The 12412-nt window shown below is 41.6% G+C and overlaps 1 protein-coding gene across 12 annotated transcripts in view; it reads right to left on the reverse strand.

The window, feature by feature from the left end:
- Nucleotides 1-12412, reverse strand: part of ndst2a (N-deacetylase/N-sulfotransferase (heparan glucosaminyl) 2a) — a 480630-nt gene that overhangs the window by 39022 nt on the left and 429196 nt on the right. For 11 of the 12 annotated variants that reach the window (XM_068020523.1, XM_068020517.1, XM_068020510.1 and 8 more), the window contains one exon: nucleotides 10349-10477. The exons of the other annotated variant lie outside the window; for it this stretch is intronic. In XM_068020523.1, the coding sequence (XP_067876624.1) occupies nucleotides 10349-10477 (129 nt within the window). The remainder of the gene's footprint in view (nucleotides 1-10348; nucleotides 10478-12412) is intronic. 12 annotated transcript variants of the gene reach the window in all.

Genomic DNA, 12412 nt, shown 5'->3' on the forward strand with positions numbered 1-12412 from the left:
AATGTAGTTACAGCGCAAATGTAGAGTAAATCTTGCAATGTAAATACATCCTCAGTCTCATTTGCAAGACAAAAGTCTGTTCAACTGAGACTGGAAGGGTGACCTGAAACACACATTAAGGTGAATAGAATGCTGGCCTTTATATCTGGAGGAATAGAATACAAGGGAGTAGACGCCATGCTTCAGTAATGCAAAGCCATGGTTTGACCGCATCTAGAGCTCTGTGAGCAGTTCTGGGCACCACACCTTAGGTTGTATTTCCTGGAATTTAGAAGGTTAAGGGATGATTAGATTGAAGTTTTCAAGATGTTTAGAGGAACTGATAGGGTAGACAGAGAGAAACTATTTTCGCTGTTTGGAGAGTCTGGGACTCAGAGGCATAGTCTAAAAATTGGAGCCAGAACAGGAGTGAAATTAGGAAACACTTCTACACACACATTTGTCTTCTGCAAACCAGAGTTGATGTTAGATCAATTGTTAATTTTAGATATCTGAGACTAACCAATTTATGTTAGCCAAAGGTATTAAGGGATATGGGGCAAAGGTGGGTATCTGGAGTTAGGTCGCGGATCAACTACGATCTCAGTGAATGGTGGAAGAGACTCTAGGGGCTAAATGCCCTCCTCCTGTTCCCATGTTTCTACGATGGATGGCGCTCTAAATGTTGGGGCCATTACATTACAATGCGATATTGTATGGTTACAACCAATGGTTAAGAAAAGCAAGCTTGTGTATTTTGCCAAGATGAAAAGAATAATTTTAATTTTTCAGCAATTGGGGAAATACAGGCGATAACATATACACACCCTTCCCAATTTCCCGGTGCATTGACCTGTGATCCATTGTTTTTACTGGTCTGTGATCCAGTAGCTTTTCCTTGTATCTGATCCAGGAACTTTCCCTGGTAACCTTTGGATAGAACTTGTTTGCTACCTAGAACTCTAAATATTATGCATCTCATTGGTTTGTGGGATATGAATGTATGCTCTTATCTACACAAATGAAGAACAGGAAAAGACCCACTAATCCACCTCAACGGTCCCATATAGTTGTGATGCCTTATCTATCCTGATAGAGCCTGCACACCCCATGCTTGTAATCTCCTGGGAGAGGTGAAAAACCAGATTAAAAACCCAGGCCCAATTCGTGGGTAGAAAAATCTGAAAAATTTCTCTGCAACCCAAGGATTCAAATTGACTGCCATAGTTATCTACATAACAGCAGCAATTTAAAAAGTATTCACTTGTATGTGAAATACTTTGGATTGTGTCTGAGACACACTGTCAGACCCTATTAGAAACACAAGTTCTTTCTAACTGAAGAAACAAGTTACATACAGTTGTAAAATAGCCCATCTGCCCCCTAACTACATCAATGTGTGTGCAGTCCTCCAGGATTTCCTGCACAAACTGTTGGCGTAAGGATCGGCAGCCTGCGTGAAATGCCCCAGACTCGCTTATAACCCGGGGTTGCTATCGATGTCTTGGCTTACGAATCAGTTTGACAAGATGTAAAACTGAATACTCTGCAGCACAGGAAAGATTTTGGTCTGTAAAGGGCTAACTAAAATCAGATGGGCAGCACACAATGACAGATGGTACAACATTCAAGCCAGTGTACAAGAGTGGTTCATTTATGCGTCAGTTTTCCCGTCATTATCAACTAGTAATTGTAAATCAAAATCTTCCCAATTAGAATGTGAAGCTCATCTATAAATCACATCAATCAAAGGACACAGCATTTACAAGCACGATGAAATGAAGCCAACTAATGTGCAATTTAAACAATGCTTTTGCGTTTCATTTAGCAAAGGCATTTCCTGATTTGAATGAAGGGCCCTAGGGGACCAATAATGTTCCAAATCAGATCCCTAGTCTGTGCTGGATTAGCAGATCTCCAATGTAATAGCTGTTTTGCATTAACACTCGGGCTCCACATGCCTATGATGGGGTCTGAAAAGCAAATCAGAATCAATGGCAGATTTCACATCAAATTTGGCTGAATCTTGTGCTGCAAAATTTGTGTTAAATCAAAGGAAGGAACAAATTCTCTAAAGACATTCAGCAAAAATTATGGAGAGTTTCAGAGACAGATGTAGTTTGGGATATAACGGGGTAAAAGTGCACTATTGTGACATTAAGGTGATCAAACTGGCAGTATCCACCTTATAAAAAAGGTCAAGCGTGTGCCATAATGAGCCTCTCATTTCTTAGAAACAACCTATGGAACAAATTGAGGAGCAAAAATTGTCCTCATCTTCTGGCGGGCTGCTCACCACTTTTATTTCAACACGCATATTAATTGAAGGGAGCGAGAGAGAGAGAGAGACAATCCCCACATTGTCCTAATTCAAACTTCAAGGTATGTTTTAACATCTACACAAACTTACCTGAGACTAGATCTCTCAATAGAAAGAACTGATGTAGAAGGATCCCAAGAGTGATTACATGACCTAAGTATAATCAAGCAATTTAGAAGAAAACTTGAAATATAAGAAAATGCTGGAAATGCACCACCACTCAGTTTTGATGGGCAGTTCCACCACAAACATTTTTCCTTCATCGAGTGACAGACATGCTGCCTGTCAACATTCCCTTGTTTTTCTTGCAGTACATAATCAAGGGATTTGGACATCAAAGCATGATGGTGAGGTCTAATCCATTATTTCAAGACTCACTGTGTGGTCTCCTTTGCACTGGGGGGACCAAATGCAGATCGGGTGATCGCACCTCCATTCATTCCGCAAGCAGGACCATGACTAACATCCTCGCAGGGAGATTTGCTAGTGCTGTCGGGGAGGGTTTAAACTAGATGGGCAGGGAGTTGGGAGGGAGCTCAGACTGGAGGGAAGCAAAACTGGTAGCTGGAAATAGAAAAGCATTAAGTGAAACTAGAAGGCAAACAACTCAAAGGCAAACATCAAATAGGATCAGAATGAGGAATAACGTTAAGACTAAAGTCAAAGGCTGTCTATCTGAATGCATGCAGCATTCGCAACAAGGTGGATGATTTGAAGGCACAATACAGGTAAATGGGTATGACTTAATTGTCATTACAGAGACGTGGTTACAGGGTGACAAGGACTGGGAACTGAATATTCAGGGATTTTTGTCATTTAGGAAGGATGGGCGGAGGGGAAAAGGAGGTGGGGTAGCGCTGTTAATAAGGGACGAGATCAGTACATTAGTGGGAGGGCATTTTAGATCGAAGGAGCAAAATGTAGAATCAGTTTGGGTGGAACTAAAAAACAGCAAGGGGCAGCAAACATTGGTAGAAGTGGTTTATTGCCCATCAAACTGTAGTGGTAATGTTGGGTATAAATCAATAAATTAGAGTTGCATGTAGCATGGGCAATATAGTAATAATGGGCAACTTCAATTTAAATACAAACTGGGTAAACCTGATCAGCACTAATTCTGTGGAGGATGAATTCCTGGCGTGTGTAGGAGATGGTTTTCTGGAGCAGGATGTTGAGGAACCAACTAGGGATCGGGCTATTTTAGATTTAGTATAATGTAATGAGAAAGGGCTAATTAGTAACCTTACAGTAAAGGAGCCATTAGGAAATAGTGACCACAATGTGATAGAATTTTACATTAAGTTTGAAAGAGATACAGTTCATTCTGAAACTAGGTTCGTAAATCTGAACAATGGAAATTATGAAGGTATGAGGGGCAAGTTAGCTATGGTGGATTGGGAAAATACATTAAAAGATTTTACAGTAGACTGGCAATGGCTAGTATTTAAAGAAGTATTACATGGTTTACAACAAATACACATTCCTCTAAGACACAAAAGCCCAACAGGATCGGTGAATCAACTGTGGCTAACAACAGAAATTAAAGAACGCATTAGATCAAAGGAAGTGGCTTATAAGGTCACCAGAAAAAGTGGCAAGCCCAAGGATTGGGAGCAATTTGGAATCCAGCAAAGGAGGACCAAGAAACTGATAAAGAAAGGGAAAAGAGAATATGAATGCAAGCTAGCTAGAAAGATAAAGGCGGAATGTCAAAGCTTCTTTAGGTATGTGAAAAGGAAAAGATTAGCAAGAACAAATGTGGGTCCATTACAGGCGGAGACAGGAGAATTTGTTGTGGAGAATGGAGAAATGGCAGAAAGACTAAACAATTACTTTGTGTTTGTCTTCACGGAGGAAGATACAGAAAATGTCCCAGAAATACCAGGGAACCAAGGTACTTGTAAAAATGAGGAACTGAGAGAAATTAGTACCGATTAAGAGGTAGTACTCAAAAAATTAATTGGATTGAAAGTTGATAAATCCCCTGGACCAGATAAGTTACATCCCAGAGTATTGAAGGAAGTGGCTATAGAGATAGTGGATGCATTGGTGGTTATCTTTCAAAATTCTATAGATTCTGGAAGAGTTCCTGTAGATCGAAAAGTAGCAAATGTCACCCCACTATTTAAGAAGGGAGCAAGAGAGAAAATGGAGAACTACAGACCTGTTAGTTTGACGTCAGTAGTAGGGGAAATGTTAGAATTTATTATAAAGAATGTAGTAACTGGACACTTGGAAACTAATGATATGATTGGGCAGAGTCAACATGGATTTGTGAAAGGGAAATCATGTTTGACAAACCTGTTAGAGTTTTTTTTAAGTATGTTACTTGTAGCATAGATAAAGGAGAACCTGTGGATGTGGTGTATTTGGATTTTCAGAAGGCTTTTGATAAGGTCCCACACAGGAGGTTAATGAGCAAAATTAGAGCACATGAGATTGGGGGTAACATACTGCTATGGATTGAGACTTGGTTAACAGATAGAAAGCAGAGAGTAGGAATAAATGGGTCATTCTCAGGATGGCAGGCTCTTATGAGTGGGATACTGCAAGGATCAGTGCTTGGGCCACAGCTGTTACCAATCTATATAAATGATTTGGATATGGGGACCAAATGTAATATTTCCAAATTTGCTGATGACACTATACTAGGTGGGAATATAAGCTGAGGAGGAGGATGCAAGGAGGCTTCAAGGGGATTTGGAAAGGATAAGTGAATGGGCAAGAACATGGCAGATGCAATATAATGTGAATAAGTGTGAAGTGATCCACTTTGGTAGAAAAAAACAGAAAGGCAGAGTATTTCTTAAATGATGAGAGGTTGGGAAGTGTTGATGTCCAAAGGGACCTGGGTGTCCTTGTTCATGAGTCACTAAAAGCTAGTATGCAGGTGTAGCAAGCAATTAGGAAAGCAAATGGTATATTGGCCTTCATTGCAAGGGGATTTGAGTACTGGAGTAAATATGTCTTCCTGCAATTATATAGAGCCTTGGTGAGACCGCACCTGGAGTATTATGTACAGTTTTGGTCTCCTTATCTAAGGGATATATACTTGCCATAGAGGGAGTGCAGTGGAGGTTCACTAGACTAATTCCTGGGATGATGGGATTGTCTATGAGACTGCAGAAACTGGGCCTGTATTTTCCAGAGTTTCGAAGAATGAGAGGTGATCTCATTGAAACTTACAAAATTCTTACAGGGCATGAAGGGGGAGATGTGGATAGGATGTTTCCCCTGGCTGGTGAGACTAGAACTAGGGGAGACACTATCAGAATAAGCAGCAGGCCACTTAAATCTGAGATGAGGAGGAATTTCTTTACTCAGAGGGTGGTGAATCTTTGGCACCTCTAACCCGGAGGGCTGTGGAAGCTCACGCACTGAGCATGTTCAAGACAGAAATCGACATGACATCAAGGGATATGGGGATAGTGGGGAAAATAGCATAGAGGTAGATCGGTAGTCATGATCGGTTTGAATGGCGGAATAGGCTCGACAGGCTGAATGGCCTACTCCTGCTCATATTTCCTATGTTCCTGAGCCTGCTCCTGAGCTTCCAGTCACTTGCCACTTTAATTCTCCATCTCACTCTGACCTCAGCTTCTGAACCTGTTCCAACGAAGCTCGAGGAGCAGCACATCATCTTTCGATTAAGTACTTTATAACCTTCTGGCTTCAACATAGAGTTCAACAATTTCAGATTACAACCACGGCTCCCATTTTATTTTGGACAGAAGGTGCTGTCACTATTTACAGCTCCTCTAGACCCATCTTTTGTTTCTTCATCTGTCCCATTGCCCTCCACTTTTGCCTTGCGCCATCATCCCTTATGTCGTTTAATCTCTCGTCTTCCAACCAATCACAGACCTTCCCTTTCATTCTTTCCTCCCCTCTCCCTGCCTCTGTACTTGCTTAAAATCTGTTCCGATGAAAGGTCACTGACCTGAAACGTTAACTCTGCTTCTCTCCCCACAGATGTGGCCTGACCTCTTGAGTACTTTGAGCATTTCCTCATTAGATCTGATTTGATGAGAGTTTTGAACTGACTTCCTTGTACCTTCAAAAAACTGGAGTGTGCTGGTCAATCTCCCAAGGCACTGAATGCAGGGAATGGAACCTGAATATGGTCTTCAGGTGAAGTGGGGTAAGAGGGCAGGAGATAATTACAGCAGGGCAGGAAGACTTTAGTTTTTTAATAGGTCATTGAGCAAAACTAAAGAAACGGAGCTTGTTGGAGTATTAAGAGCTTCTCTACAACAGAGGCTGCAGAGCTTGGCGATACTGAACTGAGAGGCTATAAAACTGGTGGAATGGTGCCATTATAGTGTGACATGTTTACATAGATAATTTCCATTATAAGCATGGACATAAGAATTCATGATGCTGGCAATATGTGACAAAAGTATGGAAACAAAAAGTAAGGTTTCAGAAATTGGACTATTTTTAATGTGTTATAATAATTGCACATAGACCCAATTTAATAAAACGTTTGTACAGTGTTAGTGCGACTGGTTTGTGTTCCCACTTTAGGGTCTCCAGTGCACATTCCGATGATCAGAGCACTTTCTTTCACTGATAACACAAGCGTGATGCAATTAAATTGTTTATTTAAGCAAAAGTTTGCATATTTAGCGCCAGAATATTCCATGGATTATATATTACCAGCAAGTCTCCTCTGGCACTGCTCAGGTAAATTGGATGACAGGCTGTTTTTTTTTATATAATAGCAGGAGCATTATCTTTAGTTTTTATATTTAGAGATACAGCACTGAAACAGGCCCTTCGGCTCACCCGCCGAGTCTGTGCCGACCATCAACCACCCATTTATACTAATCCTACACTAATCCCATATTCCCTACCACATCTCCACCTGTCCCTATATTTCCCTACCACCTACCTATACTAGGGGCAATTTATAATGGCCAATTTACCTACCAACCTGCAAGTCTTTTGGCTTGTGGGAGGAAACCGGAGCACCCGGAGAAAACCCACACAGACACAGGGAGAACTTGCAAACTCCACACATGCAATACCCAGAATTGAACCCGGGTCACTGGAACTGTGAGGCTGCGGTGCTAACCACTGCGCCGCCCATGTTATCTCATGTGACATGCCGTGTATTATTCAGCTGCTAAGGTGCAACAGTGTTAATGTAGCCTTCCCTTTCAAGCCACTGAAGTCTGATTGTTTTAAACATTGCAACCAGTTACAGATGGAAGAAGTTTGCAGATTGCCTGGTGCTTGTAAATTTCAGGCTGCAGGTTAATCTGCAAAAAAAAAAATCTCTCATTGACCCTAATTGCATGAAATTAATGGTTTTCATTTTGTATTTTTTTTAAAAAATACTTATACACTTTGGAGTGACAGGCACGCTCTAACTTTTATATATTCTGGTAGATTTTCCATGGCGCTGGATGCAGTAACTGAATTCATGCTCTGTTTTATAAGGACTAAAAAGTGTTTTGTTGTATCATGCACAATGTATTATTCTTCTCTGTTGGAGCTGTGTCCTCTTATGGTCACAAAGGACAATTGATAAGTGAACAGAGTACTGAGTGAATCCAGTTTAATTGCTGTTTGATAAGGGAACTTTGCCAGTTAGCGTTCCTCAGCTTTAGGCTGTCGGTCAGAAGCATCCTGCATTTTAAGATAATCTTGCATTTGCAACCAGGTGTTACATCTAATCCCTAATGCTGAACTGCAGCAATTGTTCATACTATATATGTTTATTTTTTCTCAACTCACTCAGTATATTGAATTGTGCTAGATTGATTCCTGGGATGAGAGGACTGTTCCTATGTGAAGAGATAGAGTAGAATGGGCCTCCAGAAGTGATCTCATTGAAATGTATAACATTCTTAGAAGCTGCTTCCCCTGCAGAGTCTAGAACTAGACTTGGAATAAGGGGTCGGCCAGTTAGGACTGAGACGAATTTGATTCACTCAGAGGGTTGTGAATCTTTGGAATTCTCAACCACAGAGTGGTCTGGATGGTCAGCCATTGAGTATATTCAAGACTGAGATTGATAGATTTTGGGCAATAAGGGAATCAAGGGATATGGGGATAGGAAAGTGGGTTGGATGTAGACCATCCATGAACTTATTGAATGGCGGAGCAGGCTCGAGACCTGTAAGGCCTACTCCTGCTCCTATTTCTTGTGTTCTTAAGGAGTGATTTATGGGATACCGAGTGCAAAGTAATCTACGCGGTCCTTCCTCTCACATACACTTTGCCTTGGCCAATGGAGCACCTGTAACCGAGCACAACTAGCTTGAGGAAAGCACGTGACTCTACTCCCCCTTAAATCAACGTATTTATCTTCAAAGCCACCTTACTGCACAAATCCCCCGCTTCACCTTGTTCACCTGCTGTGCGATACACGCAAATGGACAGTCTGCAGAAAGACAGCGATCGGCATTTCTTTCTGTCTGAGCAGCTGGACTGGTGAATAAGACAGCTGAATTATGCCGGAACTACCACAATTAATGGTGACATTAATGGTAACTCACAATGTGTGACTCCCATTCCTTGAACAAGAAGCCAGAAGAACTAGTGACCGGAGATGTTTCAAAATAGCAGGCAGACTTTTCATTGCGAGTGAACAGCAGACAGGGCTTTTAATGTATCCATTCAAACTAATTGAACATTGAGTTTAGCTGCCTGTGTACCACTTTTGCGCTTTATATGAATCTAATTCATCATTGGAGTAAATTGATTATTCTCTGACTGGAACAGATAAAGATTCCTTGAAAATGTTCAAGCAACAACTATGCTGTTAGAGGTCTTGCATAATTCTTCAGTCCCTTTTTAAACTGGAATGTAGGCTTCAATATTAAAGTGCAAACACTCAGGAGGTGAAACTGGAGTCATATTCAATTCTATCAAAGTTGATGGGATTGAATATCAGGCGACAAATGCGATTTTACCTGTTGTATAAATCGCTGGACATGTTCACTTTCATCCCCAGACTGCCTCCACATGACATTTCCCTCTCTGCTACTTTAACACTCGGGCTAATCTCTTTATTTTGAACAAGACAATGCTTCCAGGACAGATCAAACATCTTCAGTGTCTCATTCAGCCCTATGAGCACACTGCTTTCAATGTTGCCGACTTCGTTTCCCTGTACTGACAGAATTACATTCATGTGTTTGGCTGCAGGTTAAAGATAGTTTCAGCTATCTCGGGACACCTGCTGGTCCAACTCGACAGCCATGGCTCTCACCTCGGAGTCACAAGGCTGTGGGTTCAATTACCACTCCAGAGACTTGAGTGCATAAATTCAGTTGGATATTCCCAGTGCAGTGCTGAGCGTGGACTGCACCGTCAGATGTGCCGTCTCTGGGATGAAATGTGAAACCGAGGCCCCGAATGCCCTCTTTAGATGAATGCAGAACATTCCATGGCATGATTTCCGAACACATGGGATTTTTCCCCGGTGTCCCAGATAATATTTATCCCTGAACAAACATCATTAAAAAAAACACTGGTCACTCGCGCATTGCTGTTTGTGGGAGCTTGCTGTGCGTAAATTGGCTGCTGCATTTCCTACAGTGACTGTATTTGGAAACTACTTCTTTGGATGTAAAGCACTTTGCGACACCCTGAGGTTGTGACAGGCGCTACGTAAATGCAAGTCTTTCTTCCATGTACAGACCAATAGCTCTGAAAAGTTAGGGGTTATCAGACAGTAGCAATGACCTTTGGTGCATATTCAAACCAGGGGCTTTGCATTGCTTTATATACTGCTCACAAGAGACTAAAACTGAGATTCTGTCGGGAATGTGCCACTAACAAAGATTTCAACTGAGCTCCACCCATACCTCTGATTGACAGGTTTAATCCATTGACGGACGTGTGTTATTTACTCTCTGCCTGTCCCAGTGCAAAATTCACAGGGGAAAGTCAAAGGTATTAAAGTGACCAGGTGCCCTTATTAGTCCATTGTAGCTGGATTTCACTGCTGTGAGCGAGTGGAAATATTCCCATACTCCTACAATAATCAGGTTATCATTCAAACAAATCATTAAGTCTGATTTAAATCTCACTTACTGGATTAAGCAGCGCCGTAAGAAAGAGCTCTCCACCCCGAATGCTTTTGTCCAATTCCTTAGATCCTCCTGGATACTCATTATAAAAGATGGTATGTGTGAACAGCCCACAAGTTTGGCGAGGCAGAACCTGGGATGATGTGAAGAGAGAGAGAGAGGGAGAGAGAGGGAGAGAAAAATAGTTCACCAGGCTTATGTCATCGTGATCAATTTAGATTCGTTCTTTTGTAAACGGAAATTTGTTGCAACAAATTGTCCATTGCACACAAGCCAGCAGCAAACTTGTAACACATTTTCAGTAACGGAATCCAGTGATTTGAAACAGTTTTAAGTGCTTAGACGTGATGGGGAATTTCAGATTGCTTTTTGAAAACAATTTTGGAATCCCCTAAAAACGCGAAAAGCTCTCGAAACACTGACTGCATTATCCACAACCCTGAACAAAAGGTCGAGACTAAAACCGCTTGGCAGACATTTTAGTTAGTCTCCTGTACGCTGTAGATTCTACAGAAAGTGGTGCTCATTCTGCAAGGTACAGTTGCTATTTATTATATCTCAGTAATCATATAATCAAAGAATGATTCAGCCAATCATGATTGTTGCTGTTTCTTTGGTAGAGCTAACCAATTAATACCACTTCCCCAGCTCTTTCCCCATACCCTTGTAAATATTTTGCCTTAAAGTATTTATCCAATTCCCTTTTGAAAGTTACTATTAAATCCACTTCCACTGTCCCTTCAGGCAGCACATTCCAGATCATAATAACGCTGTGTAAAAATAAAGGTTCCCTCACGTCACCTGCTTCTTTTCCAAATCACCTTAAAAAATAACTCTGTATGAAGTTATTGTACATATTTACAGATTATGTAACTTGTTCACTGAAAGTGCTATTGTGCTCGCTGCACAATTTCGAAATGTTTATGCACAATTTTAATTACGAATTAATAAACCAGATGTATTCATCACTACTGCTGCTTTTTAGTGAATTAGTGATTTGCTTGAAAAAAAAGTCAATGGCAATCTCTGGTACCAATTAACACGTTTTACTATCAGTGTTGCAGAACAGAAGTTGCCCAGTAGCAGAGTTTATTATTTCTTTAATAAGCTGTATCATGGACCGACAGGAAATAGGTCGAGGGCTGTGTTTACTCACACACTGGTGGTAGCTCTGCTTGGAGTTGGATTTTCCCCCAGATGGTGGGGAAGAGGGGGAGAGGGGAGAAGGGATGGTGAGGGGGGGAATGGAGGAAGAGGATGAGGGAGGAGGTAAGGAGGATATCCTCACGTCTCCCAACAATTTGGGCACTAAACAATAAATGAAAGCGGCCTGGGAACATGAGGTAGCCATTCAACCCCTTGAGCCAGTTCCTTCATTCATTTAGATCATGGTTGACCTTGCTCTCAACTCCATTTACCCGCCTTAGTTACCCTGAATACCCTTGTCTAACAAATACCCATCAACACCAAAGCAAAATACTGCAGCTGCTGGAAGTCTGAAATAAAAGCAGAAAATGCTGGAAATACTCAGCAGGTCTGGCAGCATCTGTGGAGAAAGTAACAGAGTTAATGTTTCAGGCCAATAACCTTTCACCAGGACTGATGAAATATTTGTCAAACTCAGTTTTGAAATTTTCAATTGACACCACCCCCACTCCCCTGCCCCCACCCTCGGGGGTGGGGGGGGTGGTGGGGAAAGAGTTCCAGATTTCCACTACCTGTTGGGTGAAGAAATGCTTCCTGACATCACCACTGAACATCCTGGCTCTAATTTTAAGGTTATACCCCCTTGTTCTGGTCCTGCCCCCTCCAGAACAAACACTTTCTCTCTTTAACCATCCTATCAACTCCTTAAATCATCTTAATTACATCACTCCTCGAGCTTCTATACCCAAGGGAATACAAGTCTATTCTCTGCAATCTGACCTCGTTATTTAACCCTTTCAGCTATGATATCATTCTGGTGAACGTGCAATACACCCCCTCCAAGGTCCCAGTGTGTTCGCAGCTTACTGGGGGGAGGCAGGGGGGGGGAAGAGAGTGGCAGAGAAATTTGAAGGTTATTGAG

Source organism: Heterodontus francisci, chromosome 42, assembly GCF_036365525.1.
Source record: "Heterodontus francisci isolate sHetFra1 chromosome 42, sHetFra1.hap1, whole genome shotgun sequence".
In the NCBI taxonomy this organism is placed as follows: domain Eukaryota; kingdom Metazoa; phylum Chordata; class Chondrichthyes; order Heterodontiformes; family Heterodontidae; genus Heterodontus; species Heterodontus francisci.